Source organism: Struthio camelus, chromosome 9 (assembly GCF_040807025.1).
Source record: "Struthio camelus isolate bStrCam1 chromosome 9, bStrCam1.hap1, whole genome shotgun sequence".
Lineage (NCBI taxonomy): Eukaryota > Metazoa > Chordata > Aves > Struthioniformes > Struthionidae > Struthio > Struthio camelus.
The window spans coordinates 15,717,359-15,741,588 of NC_090950.1; the positions used below are offsets into that span (position 1 = coordinate 15,717,359).

At 47.0% G+C, this 24,230-nt stretch overlaps 1 protein-coding gene and 1 long non-coding RNA gene across 2 annotated transcripts in view; both read left to right on the forward strand.

The window, feature by feature from the left end:
• Positions 1–14,108: 14,108 nt before the first annotated feature.
• Positions 14,109–15,910, forward strand: CHST2 (carbohydrate sulfotransferase 2). Its single transcript, XM_068954226.1, has one exon. It carries the CDS (start codon positions 14,125–14,127, stop codon positions 15,421–15,423), a length of 1,299 nt encoding a protein of 432 aa, XP_068810327.1. The 5' UTR covers positions 14,109–14,124; the 3' UTR covers positions 15,424–15,910.
• Positions 15,911–22,950: 7,040 nt separating this feature from the next.
• The window catches only part of LOC138068153 (uncharacterized), a 237,532-nt gene continuing 236,252 nt past the window's right edge, over positions 22,951–24,230 (forward strand). Inside the window, exon 1 of the long non-coding RNA XR_011142804.1 lies at positions 22,951–23,782. This is a non-coding gene — a long non-coding RNA (uncharacterized lncRNA). The remainder of the gene's footprint in view (positions 23,783–24,230) is intronic.

Here is a 24,230-nt window from a genome sequence, read left to right on the forward strand (position 1 = left end):
AGACCTGACACAGACTAGATTAGGTAAGTAAATACTAAAAAATCAGTTGGAGACAGGAAGGATCCTAACAGGGGAAAAAAAAAAAAAGTTCATTTGAGATCCCGTTGACTTCCTTAAAACTATTATTTTTATCTTGGAACTGTTTATAAAAGGACTTAATGGAATAATAAAGTATAATGTTCTGGGTGAGCTGAGGATGAAGATGGTTTATCACAGGAGTATTGTGTGTTCAGAATCAACTGTGTATTTCATTTAATAGTTCAAAATCCTCAGGGTGGAAAATCACTTAGTGTATACATCAGCCATACTTATAGTTAATTTTGATTTCAGTTTTTATGAAATTCTCATCAGTGGCTATGAAAGATTCAAGCAAAGGAGCTATAGGAGCACACTTACTAGACTTCATTTTGTAACAGCTTTATTCTTATAATAGCATTTATCGGTATCTTTATGCCATAAATACCATTTGTGTGATCATTCTCTTATCTCTTGTTCTTTGCTTCGTATCCCTAGCTTTAGAAAAGCTGTTTTGTTACTAATCGGCTTTCAAGAGCTATTAAGAATCCACATACTTAACCAAATGCTTGTATTTTCCTTTTGAAAATAACATCTTTTGATCCCATTTCCTCTTTTTATTTTTTCCCTTCTTTTATAAGTAGTTTTGTTTATAGCTTGGCTTTTCTGCAAAGAGAAGTGTGTATGTTGGGGAAGAGCATCTGAAAAAAAAATCTTTTATGAAAGAGTTCATATTACTACTGAAGAATGAAAATTAGGCTGCCTGTGAGATTGATTTTGTGTTGGTAGTTAAGTTACATCATGTTGCAGTGACTAGGTGTACTCTGAATGTGCCGTTACTGTGTGACTTGTTTCTGCAGCATTTTGAGGTGAAATGATGAAAAACTGTATACCCTGCGTAGAATAGGAGTACTTCATGTGTCGTTGATCCTGGGATTTGGAAGGTAGCATTGAGGTGAATCCTCCTGAAAAAAAAGCTCTGATCTGAAGAGGTGAGATCTGCTATTTTCAAACAGTTTTTTTTAATGATTCTATAGGAAGAGAGTTCATTATCCTTTAACGTCCCACATTCAGTGCGGTATCAGACCCTTTACTTTGGAAGGGAGATGGGAGATGAATGGATAAGGGGTTTCTCTGTCCTATCCTGCTCCTGCCCTGCTTTATGGATGATCACAAAGGTAAACATTCATGCTTTAATTATTAGGTTTATCCGAATCAGAGAAGCAGAACGCTGGTTACTGCAGCAGAGTTCTAGCGTGGCTGAGAAGAAGCCTGAAATACCAGCTGGTAAGGCTTATCTCAGTGTGGCGTTTGGGGGACTAGAACTTGAACATACGTTTTATGTTCCTGGTTACATACTAGAGTCTCTCAGGCTGATGTGTTTTGGTGCAGCCTGCCCAGTTCTCCGTACACTCAGCGTTACAGGACCTTCAAGCAAAGGCCACCTAGGTGCAGAGCTGCCAGTTCAGCTCTGTTGTTTCTGCGCCAGTCCTGACTTGTGTGCGTGTTCTTGTAAGAATTAGCCAGATCACACTTTCAGCGTGTGGGCCGTATCTCAGTGGAACAAAGCTGCTTGGTTGCATACGACCTCCTTCGGACAATTACAGTGTTTTTCTTACGAATATTAAAAGAAGCGTTTATAGTTTTAACTTGTCTTTTTAAACTCTGCGACTTCCTTGAACTTCTCTGCGCACCAGCTGCATATACCTTTCGTCGTATTATTTGAAGAAGAGTTGGTTTCTGAAAGTCAGTTTCAGGCTATTGCTTAGGCATTAGTCACTGCATTTTAAAAAAAAAGAAAGATTGTTGAAGTGCAAGACAAACGCTTACAAACAAGGATGGCAAATTATACTGTCCAGAACGTATGTTTAGAATTGTAGCTACTTGAAGGCTTAGCTAGTTCATCCGTCCCAGTGACAATGAATGTACTGTTTCCTTTTGCAGTTATAAATCACGTACTGTATTAATTTAGCAGTTCTAGCTAGGTACAAGTGAAACCCTTTAAAGGTGCTGGATTGTTCTATTCACTGTGCTGTGTTTTTTCTGCATGTGTAACTACTCCCATGCTGTTTCGGTTATGTATTTTATTATTTTGATAGCCTGTCTTGAACTGACCTAGTTTAGTTTTTTTATAGAGAATTCTCATAGGTGTCATGCTGATACTGTCCTGGATCAGACTTCTTAAAAAAGCCCATAGCTTGTAGTAGTTAACCCCCAGGTACAACTTGACTCCACTAGCTTTCTTTAAAACAACCCTCCCCGCCATTTCCCTCTCCTCCACCGTCTTAGTTTTTGAGGAAATATGTTGGGGCATATTTCCTCTACTGTTTTCCCATCACTTTTTTTTTTTTTTAAATTAAATTTCTTGGAAGAAACCCAAGATTTTTATTGCCTTAAAAAGATACGCTGGCAGTTGGCTCAAGACCTCAAAATTGGATAGCTTTCAAACTTGTACTGATTTTATTTAATAAACCTCTGAGGCAGGTTTTAAAGCTAAAATTGTCTAAAAATTGTATCAAAATTCCTATCCGGCGTGAACTGCTCGAGGACAGCTAAGTTTACAGAGCACTGAAATGGAAAAGCCAGTTTTATATTTAGGGGGTTGGGGGGGGGGTTAAAGTATGTTCTTTGCCTGGTAAAAGAAGATACCGCTTTCCTGGAACTGTACCTATAAGAGGAAAGTATCTCGCATGTGTTCCTGTAACATTAATCAAAAGCTGTAGTATCTTGTGTATGAGAAAAGCAAGATCAGCCAAAAATGGCAGATCTATTCTGAGTATCTTTGATTATTTTAGGCAGTTTTGGGGGGTTTTTGTCCTCCTCACGTGCTTTTGGGGGAGTTAATGCTTTTAACAAATAAATAGAAGCAGTGTGTGTAGTATTTTTGTAGGTGTATTAAGGTCTGCATTTTGTGTCTAATTCTAGATTGCTGGCTTGCTGAACTGTCATATAGCCACATTCATTTGGGTAGGAGGTTGTTTCTTTTGACAATGTGAGCCTACACCAAATACTTACATAAAAACATATATTTGGCTGCATGACGGCAAAAGTAGTATTTGAAGGATATTTTAATTGCTGTCCTTTTTGTAAAATTGGGTCTAGTTTCTTTGTATTTTCTTTGTTGAAAAATCTAGAATTGTGGGCGGTTATGCAGGTCCAGCAAGAGAAGTGAATTCTCTGTAGCCCAAGGCAGCTGCAGTGCAATCTTCTGTATGAGAATTTTGTAGGTTTTTTTTTTTTTTTTTTTTAAAGATCTGGTGTTCAGTATCCTGGCATTTAGCAAATTATGAACTTGATTTTAGGAGCCAAAGCCTGGAATTTAGCTCAGAATTTGGTTTCCTGAACAAGAGCGTAGAGTTCCTAAGTGTAGTAGACTTTATTAAAACAACTCGTAATACTATTTGGAAATTTCTTTTTCTTCTCATTACTGCATGGGATACTACAAGGGTTGTAGTATATTGTTTGTTCATGCTGATTCTGAGTCAGCCACTTTGTAAGAATCATAACTAAAATGCTAATTTAATTTTGTTCAGGTGTATTTTTCCTGGGTAGGATTCAGAAACTTTAAACAATTGCATACTGTTTTCCCTTCATCTGCTTCTGTCAGAGTACAGTCCATTTTCATGGGTTAGGCTGTTGCATTTTCGCTTCTTTCTAATATCTAATCTTGTACAGGGATATTTTACTGCGTAACCCTGTCATAAGCTGGAAAGTTTTCAGTTTGTGGTTATTTAAAGAGGAAATGATAGTTTCAAATGAACTTTTTCGTCTTATTTGCTTTTGGTTTTTTATTTTATGCAGAAAATTTTCCAAAGGACATGGCAACAATAAAATTGTCAGTTTGTCAATGTTCGGAAATGGTTTTATTTTTAACATGGGGAAAAAGTGATGTTTGTGTGTGTTACGCTAACAGCGGTTTCTTGGCCTTGCCAGCGTTTCTGTTAGTTGACCCTGATTCTGCCTGTGTCGTCAAACTGTCAGACTGTAATTGCTGCTGCTGTTCTCATCCTGTCAGCGCTGACCTTTGGGTTTCTCAGAAGCTCATTAACAAGGTATGGGCTGCTCACTTTGTAGTGCCTCGTGTAATCCTCTCTTGAGCAAGGGAAACCTCCCACTTGGAAATGCTCCTTAGACATTGCGATGATGGGTAGCTTTTCAATACCCGAACCAGTCTGCTGAACCCTAGCCTGTTTAGCCTAAGGAAAGAGAGCCCGTGTAATGACGCAGCGTGAAGCTGCATGTTATGGCTGAGCTGGTGTCGCAGTTTGTGGCTGCTCTATCGTGGAGGTCATCTTCCTGGCACCTTTTGGGTTACTTTTGTATCATCTCTGGTGATTAGTCATTGAGCAAAAAAAATTACTCTTTTCACTTAGTTGGCTTTCCGTTGGCTTAGTGAGTTGAATTGGCTCAGCGCAGGGTCCGAAGCAGCCTTGGGAGTGTGTGTCTGGGAATAGCCTGGGAGCAGGACGGTCCGTGTTTTTGGTACTGGTTCACTTGTAACACGTAATGTCATCCACAGTATTTTCACTGGAGTGTATGATTTGATAAGATGGGCTGAGATGCTGCTGCACCCTGCATCCTACTCGCTTCCCCTTTTCTGGTCCCCTCCTCCTGTCGCTTTCCCTCTACCAGCTCCAGCTTGTGTTTCATTGCTTTGAGGACTGAGTGAGCTTGCTAAACTTGGAGAAGGATAGCCTGGCACAGGCAAGCCAAAGGAAACATTTGGTTGCTTCAGGGAGCTGGACCCCCTTGTGGAAAGATACGACCAGCACAGGGGTGGGCAGGTTTATGTGGTGGAGTGTGTGGGAGGAAGGAAACGTGGGAACTAGGACCATGTCGTGCAGCAGCAGTGAGCTGGTAGATGGGCTGCGCCTCCTCCTCTCATCCAGAAAGTTTGAAACCGTTGGTCAGTTCCGAGCAGATCTGAGAGGAACAAAAGCCTCCAGGGGGATTGACTTTCCACAGGTTTTACAAAATGAGGCCAGAAAGAGGAGAGACACCTTCTAAATGCCCCCATATGATGGGAAAGGCTGGAAAAGGAACTGTTAGATTGTTAGAACCCAGAGCATCCATTTGGGAGAGATTATATGAATGCCCCAATTACTAAAAATTTTCACTTAAGAGCTCACAGTCCTGAAACATAACTTGTGGTATTCCTGGAACTACTTGCTCTATTTTTATTTTTACTCCTCTATGGACTGGAAAACTTCCTGTAGCTGCTTGCCTAAAAACAGCCTGTCAGTTTTACTCTTCCGGATCTTGTCTTGTAAGAGTTTGGTGACAAGCAAGCGTGGAGTCCGTTGTCTGTTTCCCGGTTCTGCTACTCTGGCTTCTGGGGCTGGACGTAGGTCTGAGGCTTTGGGCATCAGAACTTGTAAGCTTAGTATGCTTTTGGAAGGTGTGCCTGTGGAAAGGAGAAGGGCTAAGCACAAAGCCTGTGTAATAGGTCTCAGAAATCTTTTCATGAAAGATTTAACCTATCCGAATAGGCTGATTTTGTATGACGGTATTCTAGGTTCTGGAAAAGGAGCGTGGAATTCGTGCAGGCAATTCAGGTTCATGGAAAATGGATCGGGGATTGGCCTGTGCTATGGATTCAACTTCCCAGGATCTTTATCAGAGATCAAGATGATCACCAAAGTCATCATCAGAGGTGGAAACCGGTTTTGATCTCTTATCAAAGGTGAACATTTTTACCAGGGTTGTTTCTGCAATGTTTTAGCCAGATGTTTCTGCCTGCTAGGTACTGTGGCGCTAACATCACACTGTGTAACCAGAGAAGCTCGGAGATCGGAGATGAACCTTGAACTTATTATGGCATAGAGCTATTTATTACTGCTGATACTGGTAGTTTTCATCATAAAATCTGCATCCTTTGAGTTGCTGGTGACTTATGTATTCCTGACATTTTGGTTTATTTTCCCTGCATTATGGGAGAACAACTGTCTGATAATTAACTGAATGAAGAGTGTCTTGCCTTAGGCAAACTCTGGAAGAGAACTGGCTATAAAATTTAGGACAAGAGACTGGGACTGAATTCTGGCCGTTGTGTGAACTGAGAGGCTGTGGGGTTTTCTTCTGCATTCTTACAGAAAATAATTACTGGATGATTTAAAAAAACCAAACCAAAACAAGTCCCATTAAAGCCTGATTTCTAGGCACTTAAGTTTCACTGGAGGATGTTCATTTTCCTGCCAGCCTGTAGGAAGTCCTCACTGTGTGATGTGGAGTAGAATTTTGATGTTACAGAAGAAAAGTCCCTTTTTCTCAAATCTTGAAGATTAATGATTAACGTCAAAATTATCGTTCCTATGGAGTCATTTATAACATGTTGCGTGTTAGCTGCAGAAGCAGCACTGAATTCTCTTTTGTCCAAAGCTGGGCTATTTGAACTTGAATTTTAAGGCAGGGATTGGGGAACCTCTGCCCTGGGACTAGTCGGATGAGGGCCAGCTGTTTTGCTCCGTCGGCTGACTGCGTGTGTCCGAGGGAACAATGTGTGACTTCTCCGGCCTCCCCTGCTCGGTTAAGCGGGAAGGGGCAGGGGAGGTCCCCAGCAGTGCTGGAGTGCAGCAGGGATGAGGAGACGCAATGGGGTGTACGTCCCACTATGGGGTGGCTGTGCCGGGCCCCTCCTGAGCATACCAACAGCAGGGAGGGGTGTGCTGAGCGGCCTACGAGAATTAAGGGTGAGGAAACATAGGGTCCCTGGGCACTGTAAACCTTGGGAGTTGAGGAGAAGAGGGTGCTAAGACAGTATCGCTATAGGGGTCATGGTCTGGTTGCAGGAAGGTTAGGGATTCCTTAATTTGAGTGTGGGGGAAAGCAGTACTTTGACTGGGGAGCGTGGCTAAGGTGGCTCTTAAATGTGACCTGCCAGAGATTTGGAAGTCCTTGATGTGAAAGAGTACGTTGCCTTTTGTTTTAAGGTGTGCACTTATAAAAGTTGAATCTCTTAATTTAGTTTAGAGCATAAGAGTTACACAACGGCTGAGAAAATTTTTAATTTTAATAAAACTCGAATAGCGATTTAGCTGCACTGTGTGTCCCCAGGGCATTCATAAAGTTCTGGAATTCCTTCTGCTGAACAAACAGGATTTTATAAATATTTATTGAAATTAACTTTATTGAAAATGTCACATGTGTAACTGGAGGTAAACATAAAGGAGAATTGGGGCGCAGGGGAACAGCTTGCTACCGATAGGCTGTCCACATTGCTATATATTTCTGCTTTACGACTAGCTACCAACTCCTGTTTTAATTTTGGTCCGTGCCAGTGGTTCTGCAGCACGGCTCGGGCACACACGGTCCAGAAGGAAGATGTGAAGGGGAAACGGGAGGTGGCTGCGCCAATGGCTCAGCACAATGTCTGCTCGAGGCTTCGGCCGTAGTGCCAATGAGTGCGTTTAGGGGGAAATCAGCTGCTACTGCCCCTCGAGGCATTAGAAGTTATAAACAGTGCTGAAAGGAACGGTGCAAAATATAAATGTCTGTACTGTTAAAGGCTGCTGCACAGGCTTTTGTCAGCTTTCTGTAGTGGTAATGCTAAAATACAGTACTAAACAAATTCATAAGTCTCAAAGTTTGGGTTGCTGCTCAATTTGATATCAATCTTGTTCGCATTTTGAGATCTATAACTTGAACTTTAGTTCTAACAGTCTCACTTTCGAGCAGTGTTTGAGAAACTCAGCATCCATCTTTATCTGGAATAGATTAGGTTAGAGATGGATGCTTTTATCAAATTCTCACACCCAGCACTTACCATATTCCAGGTGTATAACAGTATAAACCTTCATCTTTTACCCAAAGTAATTTATTTGAATAGATAAAATCTTGCTGAAACTTGGCTTCAGAAAAGCTTCTGCTTCACGCTGTTCCCGCTCCCTACCGGTGTAGCTGGGAGAGAGGCCAGCAGCATGCCTTGCAGCATGAAGAGTGAAGCCAGGAAGCGCCCCAGGGAGGAGCGAGCCTTGCGAAGGTCACGCGCTCTGCCGGCCCCCTCAGGTCAGCGAAGAGGTTCCTTTGGGAATCTCAGAGAATTCCAGCTGAGACTATAACACGGGGGCAGGAATCACTCCGCTAGTCCCAGTGTAGGTCGTGGAACTATTAAATGTGAAGATCTTAAATGTAATATGAAATAGTAAACTAACACACAAAAATATTTATGCAGGAAATGCAGAAATGTATTTTTCTCATAGTTTGGGTTAGTTTGATCACTGTTGCTTAACCCTCCATTTTTACATTGCTTATTGCAGAGTTTGAGGTAAATATAGCTGCCTTATTTATATCTGAGAGATGACCGGATCGTAGCTTAGAAATACCAGCATGGGAGAAGATGTATTTTTTTTTCTGCTCCACTGAAGCAAAAAAGATCTAATACTTAAAAAGTTAAGCTGGACAAAAAACAATTAAGTTGGGTGTTTTTAATAGTGAATTTTCCTTGCTGGAGAAAGGAGAATTTCATTATTTAACATGCGTGTTCTAGTATACTGCATAGTAACGAGACTAAATTAGGCTAGCATGAAGTAAAACAGAGGGTGGAAAAATGACAGTGAAGTAGCTGGACAAACCTGTGAAGGGTTATATCTGTTCAGCTGCGAATGTTCCTCTTTTGCAGTAGTTGCTGTGCCTAACGTTGTCACTTGAAGTTTTTATTCTGCTGGTTTTGCACATAGGTCTGACCCTAAGCGCTTGCGGCGCCCGCACTGACTTCTGCGACACGCTCTGCCGACTCGCAGAATTAGCTTTGAGGGACTAAACAAAACACTTTTCCCTAGAAGTTATTTGAAAAAATATAAATTAACTCTTTCACTATGGTGTCGATTTTAGTGCAGTTTTCAGTTGACTACAATCAGTTGAATGCCCTGATTAAAGTCAAGCAAACACTTAAGCGTTTCACTGACCTGGGGTTCTAGTTTACGATAGCTTTTTAAAGCTTTAGGGCAGCTGTAAAAATCATGGAGGTAGATCTTCAAGGGGTATAAGTTATCAGAGCTCTCTGTGGCGGGGGTCTCGTGCCTGGCTCTGTTGTTAAAAAACCTGCCACATCACGCTCTTTTACGTTTAATATCTACAGTAGTCCACCTACGTTTTTTTCCACTTCAAGCACAAAAACCAAGTTGTTGACCGTCAGCTGTCTGATTTTTATCAGCACTTGGAAATAGATGATTGATTGGTGCAATCTCTGTACATTTTTACAAATCTGTCTTTTGTTTTTGAACTCGGAGGGGAGGGGGATGAATTACCTGGGGAATTAAAATGACCGTTGCAGTCCGTTGCTCCGTGTATGCTGTCAGTGTCTTACCAAGCGGGCGACCTCTGGCAGCCTGCACGACAGCCGGGAGCTCACCTTCGTAGCTCGCGATGACAATTGCATGCTTATTTATTCCTGAAGATCAGTAAATATTTTAAATCCCAGGCTGCAGCAGACAAAGAAAAAAATTCCGAATCCCCTTGAGGAGAGTTCTTTGGGCAGAGTCTTCTGTGCAAGACCACGGCCCGAAACAATGTGTCTCACATCTGCTTTTTGCAGTTTATAGTTATAATACATACGTACCTATATATGTGTGTGTGTGTGTGTATATTTGTTTATATATATACATATACATATATATAAAATATCAGATGTGTAGACGATTTAAAAAAGCAAGCCCAAAACTTGGTGTGAGTTGAAAGTTGGCTGCATAAATGTTCTCCAGATAAACTTATTAAATATTCATTGATACTGAGTTGCTTAAAATGATAACTGAACTACAACGTCTGAAACCTGGGAGGATCGAATGCTTCAGCTGCACCGAACCCAATTGATTTCGGTTGGGTTCTGCATGGGTGCTTGGGTCCACCTGCACAGAATAAATACATATAAAACTCCTGTTTTGAAAAATAAGATTGCATTCTGCAGCGTGTAGGTCGAATTCAAGAGCTGCTTGGACCCATGTTTTCCTAGGCAGAGGTGGAGCAGCATGGCAACGGCAGCGTTGCTGCCGGCATTCATACGTTCTCTGTTTCAGAGAGATGCAACTGCTGTGTAACAGCAGGAGGGCACAGAATCCAATTTTAGCTTTTAATGTTTGGGTTTACTGATTAGTTTTGCCATCTTAAATGTTATACTTGTAGTTCCCATATGCTTATCATTATTTATTACTTGCTAATTTTCAAATTGTACAAGAACTGGAGACGGCTTGGTAGCATCTTATAAAATGTCATACTTAACCAAATGAAATGGAAAGGTGAGATTAATTCAAACTTCTTGGTATTGTAATGATTTTCGCTGCAAGGAATTGTTTTAGCTCCCTGTAGTCTCTGTCCTTTATTTCATTAGTGCTGCAGTATGATATTGGTGGGGGGTATTGTACTATGAACTATGGTGTCTCAGTACTGATGTTGTTGTTCATGATTTAGTGTTGTCTAATCGATGCTACTACAGACCTTTCCAAAATTAAAAATAAATATTTCTGTTTCAGCTGGGTGAAGGTCATTTCATCTTTAGTGCGCATGTAAAGCAAAAGAAATATTAGATCCTTAACTTTATCAAATGGCTGTAGCAGAAGCCTTCTGTAGGCAGAGAATTCGAGCATTAGGACTAGGTAATAAAATCACTGCAAAATTTTTATGCTGCAAGATGCTTCAGAGGTATTTGCTTCTTCATTATAAATTAGGTCACAAAAGTTATCAGTGAGTTGTTTTAATCTCTTCGGGTTGAAACTTTGCATTCATTTTAGCAAATACAAGATGCGCATTACTTTTGTAGAATGTGGCTTTAAATGCTTCACCTGGAGCGCTCTCGCCGAAAATGGCTTCCCCTTCCCCCTCTTCGATAAAATACGTACTTCTCTCAAACACTTGGTGATTCTTTCAGTTATGCTATTAACAAGCTACTCCTAGGAGAGGAGTTATAGCAACACTTTAATAATACTACCAGTGTCACTGGCAGTTAGTGAAATAATTCTTGTGTGTTTCATGGGGTCTGAGCATCGCTTTTCATGCAAATCCGATGCAGTCTAGATGGCAGTAGTGTCTCAGTGCCTAGCGCTCAGTCCCGGTAACCCTTGCGCTGCCGGAGATGGAGACGGGTCTGGCACTGAGCTCTCGGGGAACGCGCACGGTTTTCGAGAGCAGGCCCAGGAAGGGGCGAGCGCTCCTGCTGCGTTTGTGGCCCCTCGCTTTGGGGCTGTACCGGGCACGTAGGCCTTTCCAGAGAGGAAGCTTGGCTCTTAATTTTCAGTGTCCCCCACTAGGATTTTCCTATAGAAAATCTGGGAGGAATATAAAAACCTTCTTATAAAGATTGCTTATAGCATGTTTAGCTCATTGACGCTGTTGTACTATTTTGTTCAAATTTTTTTGTACAGTGGTGCAAGATATATACCAGAGTTTGTGTTTTATCCACTCTGTGAGCTTAAAACCGTGTCCCATGCTTCTCAAATCCGCGCCGTTCAGGAAAGAAATGCTCCACAAAGAAGAACCGGTCGGCTTCCGCAGTGGTAGAGCGATCAGCCTGCGCTCTCCGGGCCGGACACAACCCTCCAGCCGCTCAGACCTATCCCTTGGGTATAGAGATGCCGCCCTGCGAATGAAGGGGAAGGACCGCGGGAGTGCGAGAGCTGTGGGGCAGGAAGGACCCGCCAGGTGCTTCTGTATCCCTCTGCCCACCCCGACCCCGTCCCGCGGGAGCAGGGGAGCCTCTCCCCGACCTCCGCGGGAGCCTCCCAAGGCCCTCGGCCTGGAGCTGTGCCGTGCGTTTCCTGCTTCTTGGCTGTAGGCGATGACTGGGGACCGGGGGCCTTGGACAGTCAGGGAGGCGGGCCATCCCGGGAGTGACAGGCTTTTGTGACTGTTAAATTCAATTAACCGCAAAACAGTCAGATATCGGTCATCCTTGCGGCAAAGAAGAACGCTCTGCAGATACGGCTCCGCAATCTAATTCTGATAAACAGAGTGTTACCACTTTTCTTTTGGCCCAAAAAAATTGTCCTGGCTTGAAAGGGTGCGTGTGTTTCACTGGCTACTCCTTTTGGTGCGACTGTCCCGTACCAGTTGAATGCGTCTGATGCTTTTCTCTCGGGCAGCTGTGAGAAGCCCCCCGTAGTCTCTCCTGGCCTTGGCGGTGCGTGCAGCTTCTGTCTCCCCGGCCCGGTGCAGCCGCGCCACGGTGCGGGAAGGACGAGAGCCCCGCTCCGGAGGAGCAGCGCCCGGCCGGCCGGCCCACCGGGGCGCTCACCTAGGAAGCAGGCTGGCGTGCCAGTAGTTTTACCCAATGGACCTCCGGCTGCGTAAACTGTAATTTAAGCAGCGAGGCAGCTTCAGCGGGCGTAGGTGCTGTAAAAAAGACAGATGCGTCTGCAAAACGCATCTGAAAACGGTGCTGAGGGCAGTCCCGGCCGGCCGCTCGCGCGTACCCCACCAGCTCCTCGGCGCTGGTGCCCGCTGGCCCGTGCCGGGTTATTCTGTCAGGGCCGGCGTATTCTGGGCACATCTGCTCAGTCAGGTGGTAGGTAAATGCTTCTTTTACTGTCTTTAATTACAGCGTCTCTAAATCGCGGAAACAACGCAAAGGTCCTTCTAGTACGATATATGCACTATATGGGGAACAGTTTCTAGGTGTACCAAACGCAGCCTGCTGAACCCGGCCTAAAAGGTAGCGGTTTGGGTCCAGCCCTGCTGTGAAGCAGGGGCGAGCCGCAGCGCTGCCGCGGGCCAGGGCAGCGCGTCCCCTTCCAGCCCCGAGGAAGAACAACGGGGCTGAGGCGGGTGGGCAGCGGGGGGAGGGTTAGGATGGATGACCAACAGAAAGCTCCTCTTACTGCTGTAGCTAATTGGCTACTCCAAGTCCCTTACGGTAAATCAGTAAGGACGAGGAGAAGCGCGGTGCCTGCAGCGGCTGCGTTAGAGGAGCTCTGCAGCTGCGGATCACCGAGTGCTTTTGTGGGTATAGCAGCTGCAGCCGAGGCAGCTAGGACACTGCAGTGTAACTTATGTACCGCGCGTGTGAACTGTTTCTGAGAACTGAAGGAAGATGTATTTCCTTCCATCTGAGCCACATCAGGAACACTAAATCTGGGGCGTTTGGCTTTTTTGGAGAACTTACTTGAGAACCTTTGAGAAATTTTGAGTTTCTGCAAAATATAAAGTAAACAACGTAGGGAAACGGTATAGACCCTACCCTTTTCAGGCCTTTTATGTTTTTTTCCTTCCTGTTTTTCCCGTTTCCTGTTACAACTTGAAAACGTCAGGAACGTAACTAGCGCAACTCTCAGGAGATGGAGTGTGATGTGTCAGACAACCCGTACTATGTTATGGCTTCGTGCACAACGGACGCAGTGAAGGGCAAAGCGCTCTTTTCCCACCCTCTTCTCAAGCCTCCCTCCCCTTGAAGTTTGAAACTTTGAAGGATGCGCATCCGCCCTGCTGTGCTTGGGAAAACCTGCCGCTTCCTCCTCCCAGGAGGAACAACTCACCCCCTCTCCCCCCACCGGAGTGCATAAAATACAGCAAGGAGGAGCGAAACGAGCTGCTGCCATCGTTCTTTAACCTAAAGAGCACGATATATATATATATTAAAAAAAAAAAGGAGGGGGGGGAAGAACCCCAACTTGTGGGCTCCTCAGCGGCCGCGCTAGCCCCCGGCTTTTCCAGCACGGCTTCCGCCGCCGGCCGCGGGCCGGTGCGCGGCCAGGGAGGCGCCCGAGGGAGCAGGGACCGGGCCGCTCTCCGCGGGGGCCCGCGCAGCTGCCGGTGCCGGGGGGCGGCGCTGGCGCCGGCGCCGCCGCCGCGCTCGGTCCCGCCCCCGCGGAGGGCGGTGCTGCGGGGCGGGGCGGGGCGGAGGGGAGCGGAGCGGGGCGGGGCGCCGCCTCGCCCGGCGCGCTGGGGCGGCGGCGGGGGCCGCGCGGGGCGATGGCGGCGCGCAGGAGGCGCGGGCGGCCGCGCGGGCGCTGAGCGCTGAGCGCGGCGGCGGCGGCGGCGGCTGCGCCATGCGGGCCGGGCGCGGGGGGCCGGGCGGGACACGGCGCCGGGGGCGGCGCGCCCTGCTGCCGCCCGCGGGCCCCGGGGCGCCGCGGCGCTGAGCAACAGTTGGCGCCGCCGCCGCCGCCGCTGCCGCTGCCGCGCAGCATGAAAGCGTGCCGGCGGAAGGCGCTGGCGCTGTGCCTGGGCTACGCGGTGCTGCTGCTGCTCGCCGCCCTCAACCTGCTGGAGTACAAGTGGCGGCGGGAGCCGCGGCGCTGCGCGGAGCCCCCCGCCGCCCCCCGCCGGCGCCCCCCGCCGCCGCCGCCGCCGCCGCCCCTCGGTGGGAGCCGCGGCCCGGCCGGCGCCCGGCGGCAGCTGGTCTACGTGTTCACCACCTGGCGGTCGGGGTCGTCCTTCTTCGGGGAGCTCTTCAACCAGAACCCCGAGGTCTTCTTCCTCTACGAGCCGGTGTGGCACGTCTGGCAGAAGCTGTACCCCGGGGACGCCGTCTCGCTGCAAGGGGCGGCCCGCGACATGCTGAGCTCCCTGTACCGCTGCGACCTCTCCGTCTTCCAGCTCTACAGCACGGCGGGCGCCGGCAAGAACCTCACCACGCTGGGCATCTTCGGCGCCTCCACCAACAAGGTCATCTGCTCCTCGCCCCTCTGCCCGGCCTACCGCAAGGAGGTGGTGGGCATGGTGGACGACCGGGTGTGCAAGAAGTGCCCCCCGCAGCGCCTCAGCCGCTTCCAGGAGGAGTGCCACAAGTACCGCACCCTGGTCATCAAGGGCGTCCGCGTCTTCGACCTGGCCGTCCTCGCCCCGCTCATGCAGGACCCGGCCTTGGAGCTCAAAGTCATCCACCTGGTGCGCGACCCCCGGGCCGTCGCCAGCTCCCGCATCAAATCCCGGCACGGCCTCATCCGGGAGAGCCTGCAGGTGGTGAGGAGCCGGGACCCCCGCATCCACCGCATGCCCTTCCTCGACGCCGGCCACAAGCTGGGCGGCAAGAAGGAGGGCGGGGGCGGCTCGGACTACCACGCGCTGGGCGCCATGGAGGTCATCTGCAGCAGCATGGCCAAGACCCTGCAGACCGCCCTGCACCCCCCCGACTGGCTCCGGGGCAACTACCTGGCCGTGCGCTACGAGGACCTGGTGGTGGAGCCCATCAAGACCCTGCGGCAGGTCTACGGCTTCGTCAACCTGGCGGTCAGCCCAGAGATGGAGAAGTTCGCCCTCAACATGACCAGCGGCCCGGGCTACTCCTCCAAGCCCTTCGTGGTGTCGGCCAGGAACGCCACGCAGGCGCTGAGCGCCTGGAGGACCGCGCTCAGCTTCCAGCAGATCAAGCAGGTGGAGGAGTACTGCCACCAGCCCATGGCCCTGCTGGGCTACGAGCGGGTGGGCAGCCCCGAAGAGGTGAAGGACCTCAGCAGAACGTTGCTCAGGAAGCCGCAGCTGTGACGGGGGCAGCGCGGGCGCCTGGCACCGCCGTCGGGCGGACGAGCCCGTCCTCTTGGCTTGAGTGAGGGAGGGAGCTGGGAAAAGCTACCTGGTTTCTGATTTCCTCCACAGACTGCTGAAGGGTAACATACAGTAATGTGATGATTTCTTTCTTTTTTTCCTTCTTTCCTCTTTTTTTTTTTTTCTTTCATTGGGTTATATACGATTTAAAAAAATAAAATGGAACTGAAAATATATGTAAAGCCCCTTTCCCCTTTGCAAAAATGCCAAGTGTGATTCTGTACCAAAATCTTGTTTACAGAGTTCCTGTTGGTTTGAGGCTGGTAACAAAACTCTTGCACAATTCCTGATACATCTGTCTCCCGTGGTGCGGAGGGGATGCCCTTGGAAGGCGTAATGCTGAAAATCAGACTTTTGTATGAAAGTAAATGTTCAGACGTGATAGTAATAAAACAAAATCAATAAATGATATTCATTTTTATAATTACCTCAATTGTTTGGGAATTACAGCATTGCTTATGTACAGCTTACAGGGGCGCTTGCTTAAAATAGCAGCGAGGACTCTTAAGGGTACGGGTGGAGGGCTGGAGTGCAACATTTGACATGTTCGAAGATTAGGAGCTGCTCTTGCACGAACAAGTACAGATCTCGTTCATGTAGCGCAGGTTTTATAGCTATATGAAAGCAGATTTCTATTTAACTATTGTCTCTTTTTGTTGTATTTAAAAAGTCTTTTAAATGCCACTGTAACAGTGTCCTAAGAGTTCTAAAACATTTGCCATCACAGCAGTATTTATTTTTGTCTTGATGTGTATGTCCTGGAGTCGCTGTCAAATAGAGGTGGATCTACAGTGTGACAAAAAAATTCAGGATTTAAAAAGACATTTATCGTACTGGAAACCTTAGCATGTGTGAAAACTAAAATAAAATTATATATTATATATATTCTGTAGTGCTAACAGTAGACAGTGAGATGTTTAAGACATTTCTTGACGTTGCTTGGTAGCAGGCATAACAGGGAAACATTGAAAAATGCGTAAAACCGTTTATTTTTTTCCCCTTTGTGTAAGTGTCAGAGAGTATATTTGTGCATTAGGAAGGAGGAAACGTAGAGATGAAGGTTCATAGCTATAATGGAGTTTTTACAGAGTCAAACTAGCATTCGATTTCAGAGTGTTGGTTGGATATTCATTCGTTGTGAATTGTCGTTGCTCTGCGATGGAGCCAGATGGTGATCTGGCTCTTTCTTTCTGGGAGCTTTGCCTAGAGAATCTGTCTCATCCATTAAACTTGATAAAAAAAAAAAAAAAAGAGGAGATTTTACTACTTCTGCTTTTATAATTTCCTTCAAAAAGTCCCTGTTTGGTAAAGGTTAAGTGATGTGTTGCACAGGAGACGTACAAACACCTCAAGTACTTTATTTAATCTTGGTGGTGGTGTTCTCTAATGCTCTTTGAAAGACTTAATCTTGAAACTTGATTTTTTAAACAAAAGTGGTTTGGCCAAACTGTTCTCTTGGGAGACTGTGGACTTTTCTGTGGGGAGTACGTTTTACATTGCCTATCTGGGTGTTGTGCCTTCAGCAAATGTGAGTAGGAAAAAGGAAACTGGTCTGTGAAAATAAATTGATATAAACAGGATGCTGATGAAGGGGGGTGTGTGTGTGTGTGTGTGAGAGAGAGAGAATATTGTAGTGACGTGCACTATGTCTTTCTCGTATTAGTGTTTCAAGTCAAACGGGTGATAACCGGCTACTAAGGTATTTGAGTTCCCGACGAAATTTTGGCTTTAGATGTTAAACTTGTTCTGGAAAGGAAATAGATGTTTAATGAACTAGTTCAAAGGTTATTGCGGAAGGCTGCCGATGCACTGCTGCTGAATAACTGTGCGCCAAACACCCGCTCCCTCCGTTCAGCGCTGCCGCCAGCAGAAGTAGCGTTAGTCACGTCCCGCACTGAGAACTCATGTAACGGGGCTACTCGGATGTGCTCCCAAATTCCAGACAGCGCTGCTAAAAATGGAAGGGATAGTTAATCTGATAATCAAAATACATGTCAAGGTGCGTGTGTTTTTTGCGGGATTGGGTGTTTTGTGTTAACACCCTGCATACTCGGATGCGATGCCGAAGGGATGGCAGGCATCGGGCTTCGGGGCGTCTCCCGCGCTTTTGGTTTTGCGCTCGGACCGTCCCGGGGCAGCGCTGGAAAATTCGGCTCTGCTTGGAGGTCACGGAGCTTGCTCTTCACCTGCCCGCCGCGTCGCCAAGCGCCCTCCCACGGTCGCGCCGCGCTGCAGAGCGGCGTGCCCCGCGGCACGGGACCGGCGCTGCCCCCCGGGCCGGGCGGCCGCCGAGGGCCGGAGCAGTTGCAGCACCCTCGTGTTGCAGCACCCGCTCTACCGGCGCGGCGGCGAGCGGCGGTGGTCGCTCCCGTGCGCTGGATTCCCGGGTCGGTGAAAGTTTCAAGGGGGGAGCAAAGTGAACAGGAATTGCCTCTGAGCGTGGGAAGCGTATCAGCCCGATGGACGTAGCTTGCGGAAATGCCCTTCAGGTCCTGGTTATGCTGAAAAGCTCTTTTCCCTCGTTCTGAGGGAGCACCAGCCGCTGTGTTCGCAGCGGTGCGCTGCGAGCGTCTGCCTCGCTCTCGCTGGACGAAGGGTGTCCGTGGAGTTACGACCTCTGAATCTGGTCCATTATTTGAGCTCCACCTACCACATTGCAGCAAGGAATTATTCAGCACGCTGCACGAGCGTACCTGGGCACATTTCAGCGGCCGGAAGAAGCGATGCAAAGCTTGCTTCCTCAAAATCAGGGACTGCAGTTGTGTTCCAGGCGAAGCTTCAGGAGGAGTGAATGGGATTTTGCTTGTGAAATGCTGGTCGGCTAGGCCCTATGTTTAATGCTGCTCTATTAAAAAATAAAAACGTAAACAACCGGCAGTTAAGAGGCTATTTTTAGGCCTTTTAATCTTACGTTTTCAGAAAAGAGGATTAGAGGAATTAAAAAAAAAACCCCATGATAATTGGAAAAAAGTTTTAAATCTGGAAACTGATAGAGAAAATAGGATATCAAAGTATTGGAACATGGTTATGAAAGACCTCTGCCTGTTGTGGGAGAGACATCTAGCTGAGATCTGAATACCTGACTCAAATAACATTTCGTGCTTGAAAAACAGTGCATGGGTTTCATTTCTGTCTGATTTAATAGCGACTGCGTGCTTCTTAAACTGAAGTTAACACTTAGTTTAGTGAAAAATCAATAGGATAAACTGGATGCAGATGCACTAAGCTACACTGAGCTGGAGGAGAGGGTATCTTTGAAGAGCTGGCGTGGCACTGCAGTAGAGCAGAAACCCAGTGCGCAACTATGTGCTTTTGTCTCCTGTGAACAAATACAGAAAATTGTGCAGGTGTTATTATGGGCAATGATCACTAAATGCACGAGAACACAGGAAAATCCTCTGTCCTCCAAACACTGAATCAGCTTAAAACATAAGCGTGAAAGCATGCAGGGATGTTGCAACTGACCTAAACGCTGATAAAGAAAACCAGTTTGGAACAGTTCAGGTGTCTTTGGGGCTTTCTAACAAAAAGAGGAAGTTCTTCATTTTTCAGATCTCTTCATTCCTTGTCAGGTGTCAAACTTCATCCCCTGGCTGGGGAGGGGGAGGAGCATCACCGATTTAAAACCACAAACCTTGTTTTTCAGTTACGATTTGAACTCGGGTCACTGGAGAGGAAATACTGGTGGTTATATTAAATTCTGAAACAAGTATTTTTCATTCTGTAGGCCATGAGAAAAAGAGAGGCATTTTTCTTCACCTTCCCTTCGCCCTTCATTTTTAATTGCTGCGGTGGATTTCAAGTGTCCTTAAAGTGAGGGCTTTTTAACATTAGCTTCTGCTCTCTGCGAGGGTCCTGGAGGTTGTTTGAGCTGTGCGTACCTTTAAATGCAGGTGTGGGTCCCTGTGGAGCTGCAAACGCCGGCTGTGGGGCTTCTTCACGTGAACAGGCTGCTACGCAGGCAAACGCTGCCTGCCTTACTCAAATGCTTAACCCTATGGATGTCAATGGATCAAAACTGTTCTTATTCTGATGCTATTTAAATTAAAGGCATTGCACCCAAGATAAATACTTCTCTGCTGGAATTAGGCACGTGAATGAAGCAAGTAGATGTAATACAGAGACTGTAAGTGGGGGTGAGACTGCCTGCCATGAACGTATCCACCACGGATGGTCAGCTCTTGGTGATAATCCTGGCAGTCGCTGGATGTGGTTTACCTTTGGTATCAGAGCTCCTGGGAAAGACCTTTTGAAAATGAGTGTGTGTGTTTTTGTGTGTGGTGTAAAACCAACAATACGTGGAATAACATTTCACCAGTATTTACCATGTTACATACATTTAAAGAAGAAAAAAGGTTATTGTGACTGTTTGGATTCATTGTTAACAAATGAGTTGTGTTAATGTGTTTAGAGTAACAGCTCTTGGCTGCCATGTTTGTAATTCTTCACATAAGTAATCAAATCTGCAAAGACAGTGCGTAGATTCTGTACAATACAGATTGTTTTAATTTTGCAAGTTAGAAAACTTCCTTGTATTTATTTTTCTTTGGAGCTTGGGGTTACTGGCCTCATGAGATCATGAAAAGAAGATGCATCCGATCTCAGAATGAGCCTGCATTATTGAGCATTTAGCATTTGGGCCAATGCAAACCCAATGAGAATCAGTGCAAAACGTAAATTGTGCTGTATTTCCTTGATGCATGAAGAGCCAGCATGTAAGTCAGCATACCCAGCACTCCTCAGTCACATTGATATCCTGAAAGCTACGAAAATAAATAATTTATAACATAAATTGCATTGCAGATGGGAGAACTAGGATTGAACAGTCGTCTTCTGCCTCGGCAGTGAAGCATGCAAGCAGTAAAATACATATAAAAATATATGGGATATCCTTCACAGAAGAAAATCCGGCATGTAAGGAACCCATTTTCAACACGGGAGGGACTGCCTAGGGCCACTGATGCTGGTGAGAGGTTTGGCATCCACTTCAACGTCTGATATCTGGAATATGGGTATTAGAAACAGGGTGGTGGGAGGGGAACTGAGGCTGGGTAGTAGGTTACTCTTTCTCCAGTCCTTTTATGGAAGTTCATGAGGAGTCTGGACAGCCTGAGGATCCTGTAGTACAAGGTACCACAAACTTGTCTCCAGATATAATGGCGTTATTCTGGTGGGGCTTGAGTGAAAATAGGGCTTTCCGGCTGAAAAAAAAAAAGATGAGCATGAGATTGGAGAAACTCTCCACGTGGAAAATTTTTACCTAGAAAGTGATCTGAGCAAGGCAGGCCTGCGTGAGCTGCTGAGCAGCCTGTTTCTGATGGCATCAGTGGAAGTTGGAGTTGCTAACTGGAACAGGCCCTCCAGCTAAAATTTTTATGAGCTCTAGATGTGCTGGTAAGCTGGTAAGAATGTGCTGGCGCATCATTTTCCCTGGAATGGGAATATTATGCAGGAGTCAGCTGAGTTATATTTCAGGGTGCTTCTGAAAATCATGGACTCATAATTCATGTTGGGAGGGATCTCTGGAGGTCCCTGGCCTGACCTCCTGCTCCAAGCAGGGTCGCTACGAGAAGAGACAGGGTTGCTCTGGGCTTTATCCAGTCGGGCCTCGGGAACCTCCAAAGACTGAGATCGCACAACCTCCCTGGGCAACTTGTTCCAATACTTGACTGTCCTCATGGTGAACCTTGATGCTGGTGCAAAACTGGCCCCAAGTTGCTAATTCTGTTATGTAAATTTATTGTTCCTTGATTTTGGTTTTTGCCCATGATTGCTAATAAGGGTCATGTCCTTGCTTCCCCTTAACTGCAGTAGACATCAGCTGCAGCTCAGCTGTCGCAAAGGGTCAGCAGCAAAATGGTTAATGAGCAAGTGATCTGAGTGGAAAATTTGGATTCATAATTAGAATGCTGCATCCAGCAATGTCCCTTGTTTTACCCGAGAGTGATAAAGAGGAGAGCAGAGGCAGAAGAAATTCATTTAGGAGAAAGGAAAGGAATACAAAGCATAACTCGCTCTTTCTCTACTGTAAGAAGAAAGAAATACTGTTGAGGAAAACAGAAAGAAACAAATGATACAACACAGCAAAGTTAGAAGAGGATGAATAAAAACATTTGCATGTTAAAAACAGGATAACGATTTAAAGGATTTAAGATAAAATATGCTGATGCTGTATGCTGTAACTATTTACAATTAATCATGCTATGCAGAAAGAGTTCTTCAAGTATTGAAGCAAAGATTTAGATTCATTTTAGATTCACTGGTTTTGTTCATAATTTTAAGATGAATTTCAAACAGGGATCATTTTCATAATTATTTGGATACTGTTGGTTTTCCAGTTCACTTTAGGTATAGATAAATACAGAACAGCTGACCTTTTGTTTAAGTGTTTCTTTCTTCGGACCTCTATGCATAAATTCTCAAGAAGCCCCCTAGTTTGCTAAATTCTTGGCCCCATCTTATTTTCCATCTGGCAGATGGTCCCTTCTCCCACCAGCCAGGACTATCAGTAGTTGTCTGTTTCAAGCCAGTGCATGTGTCGTAATATTTTATCATACGAGAAGAAATGGAAAAGGGGGCATGCTTAGTGTCTGCATAACGTTCACAACCACTTCTGACCGCTTTCAATGTTGTTTGCTTCTGATGGTTCCTGTGGGTGCTTGCTGCACAGGTCTGGGATCGCATTGCTTGGTCCATTTACTAAAATGCCAAGGATCCAAGGCACCTCAGGTATCTGCTTTTTCCTTTGAGTAAGATGTGATGGCTGCATCAGACCCTGCCCATGCCACCCCAGTGACGACTGGGAAAGGTGGGACCTTGCCACCTGCAGACTGCTGACACAGGCTGTCTAACCTGCAAGAGCAGGGCTAAGGGTTGAAGCATGCCAGCCTCTGTGGTATCATGTGCTTTTCACCTGCGTCCGCTCTAGCTTCAGCTCAAAACTTCGTGCTGTGCTGCAGATAAGTTGTGGCACGTAGCTGACAGTGTGAAGAGTGGACACTTATCTCTGGAAAGTCCTACCATCACGTCTTGGTGGAGATAGCGTCACTTTGTATGCTTTACATGACCATGGGATCCATCTCATGGTGTCTCCTCACAGTTAAAAATTACCCTTCATCATCTTCTCCAGCATGCTTTCAGAGCGCTTTCCTGTGTCCATTAACTCGCTGCACAGGCCCTTTTTTGGTTTTAAAATTGGCTACCCTGCTTCTTGTTCAGTAACTGAAACCATGCAGCTGGTGCTCTTTGCACATGTTTTGCAACAGCAGAGAAGAGGGCATTCCTAATGTGATGGGTGGCATCACCGAACTGGTGGTGCTGAAGGATCCCCTTATCAGAGAAAGATTTTGATTTGACAGTAAAATAGAGGTGGTAAGAAGGAGTTAACCATGCTTGTGTGTTCCACCATGGGAGCGAGCGAGAAGCTGCCAGTGCTGACCTTAGCGCTTTGATTTTGTAAGTGGTTAGCATCTGGTCAGTAATCTGACCTGAGTAACCTCTTTCATGCTGAGGAGAGGTGAAAATACACAGCGTAAATGTTTAATGCTGTGGCTACTGCCCAGAGGATGTTTACTGTATTGTTTTACGCATGTGACTTAGCCACAGGGCACATCTCACGCGTCTCTGAGCCCCCTCAATTTTCTTTTCTTTAAATAGGAAATCACGTACCTGATACCATGCCAGAGACGTAACCACTGACTCTCAGGACACAGTGCCACAGAGGTGCTAGGTAGGGACCTGATGTAGCACATGGAAAAGGACACCACAAACGGACAAGACACAGTGTAAACTTTTCCACTTCCCAGACAGGCAGCAGCTCCTTGTGAGAACTGGGCAAGGAGAGAAGTCTTCCCTGATTCTGCCCTGGGCTGAGTGCCCCCCTTGTCTTTATTTTCATTATTATTTTCATCTTTATCCTCCCCAGGAGGTCTGAAGGCCTGGCCCTGCTGCCTCACAGGTGCTTCTGCTTTCAGGGCTGTGCAATCAGCCTCAGGGGCTGCAGCTGGCTGGGGTGGGGGTGGTCCTGGCCGGTTTTGGGGAGGTTGGAGGGCAGCTGCCTGTGTGGGTCCTTGGGAGAGAAAAGGGCAGCTGTAAGCCCTGGGTGAGGGTGCTGCAAGGTGTGTGGGCTGCACCCAGGGAAGGTGTGCTTTGGAGTGAAGCATGGTCTGAAAGAGCTGGCTGGGGTGAGGGAAGGCTCCTGGAGGCCACCAGTGTGACTTGAGCGGGCTGCCTGATGGCAGCAGCTGGTGCGATGCCTGCTGCGGGGATGCCGGCACTGCGTGGACAGAGCCTGCCGGAGGTGAGTCCTGAGGGGTGTGCTGACGGGGAGGAGGATGCTGCTGTCAGGGGGTTATGGAGGGAAGGAGGGTGCTGTTGTGGGGCAGAAGGTGCTGTTGGGGCAGCAGGGGCTGGAGGGCATTGGGAGGCAGCAGGGGCCCAGCCAAGGGGTGGCTGTGAGGTCGCTGCTTGGGGCTGGGTGCTGACTGTGGAGGCTGCTGTGTGGAGAGCAGTGGTTGGCTGTGTTTTGGGTGTGAGCCCATGTGGGGTACCCCTGGTCCCTGTGGAGCGGGCCCCAGAGCGGGGTGTGCTGGGCTGGTGGGGAGTGCCGAGGCAGACAGCGATGGGGCCAGTGGGTGTGGAGCTGAGCCCGGGGCTGGGGCACGGTGACCCCGTGGTGTCAGTGCTCCTCTTCTCAGCTGTAGCATGTCCAGGCCTCTGCAGGTGGTCAGGCTCCCTGTGGCTTGATT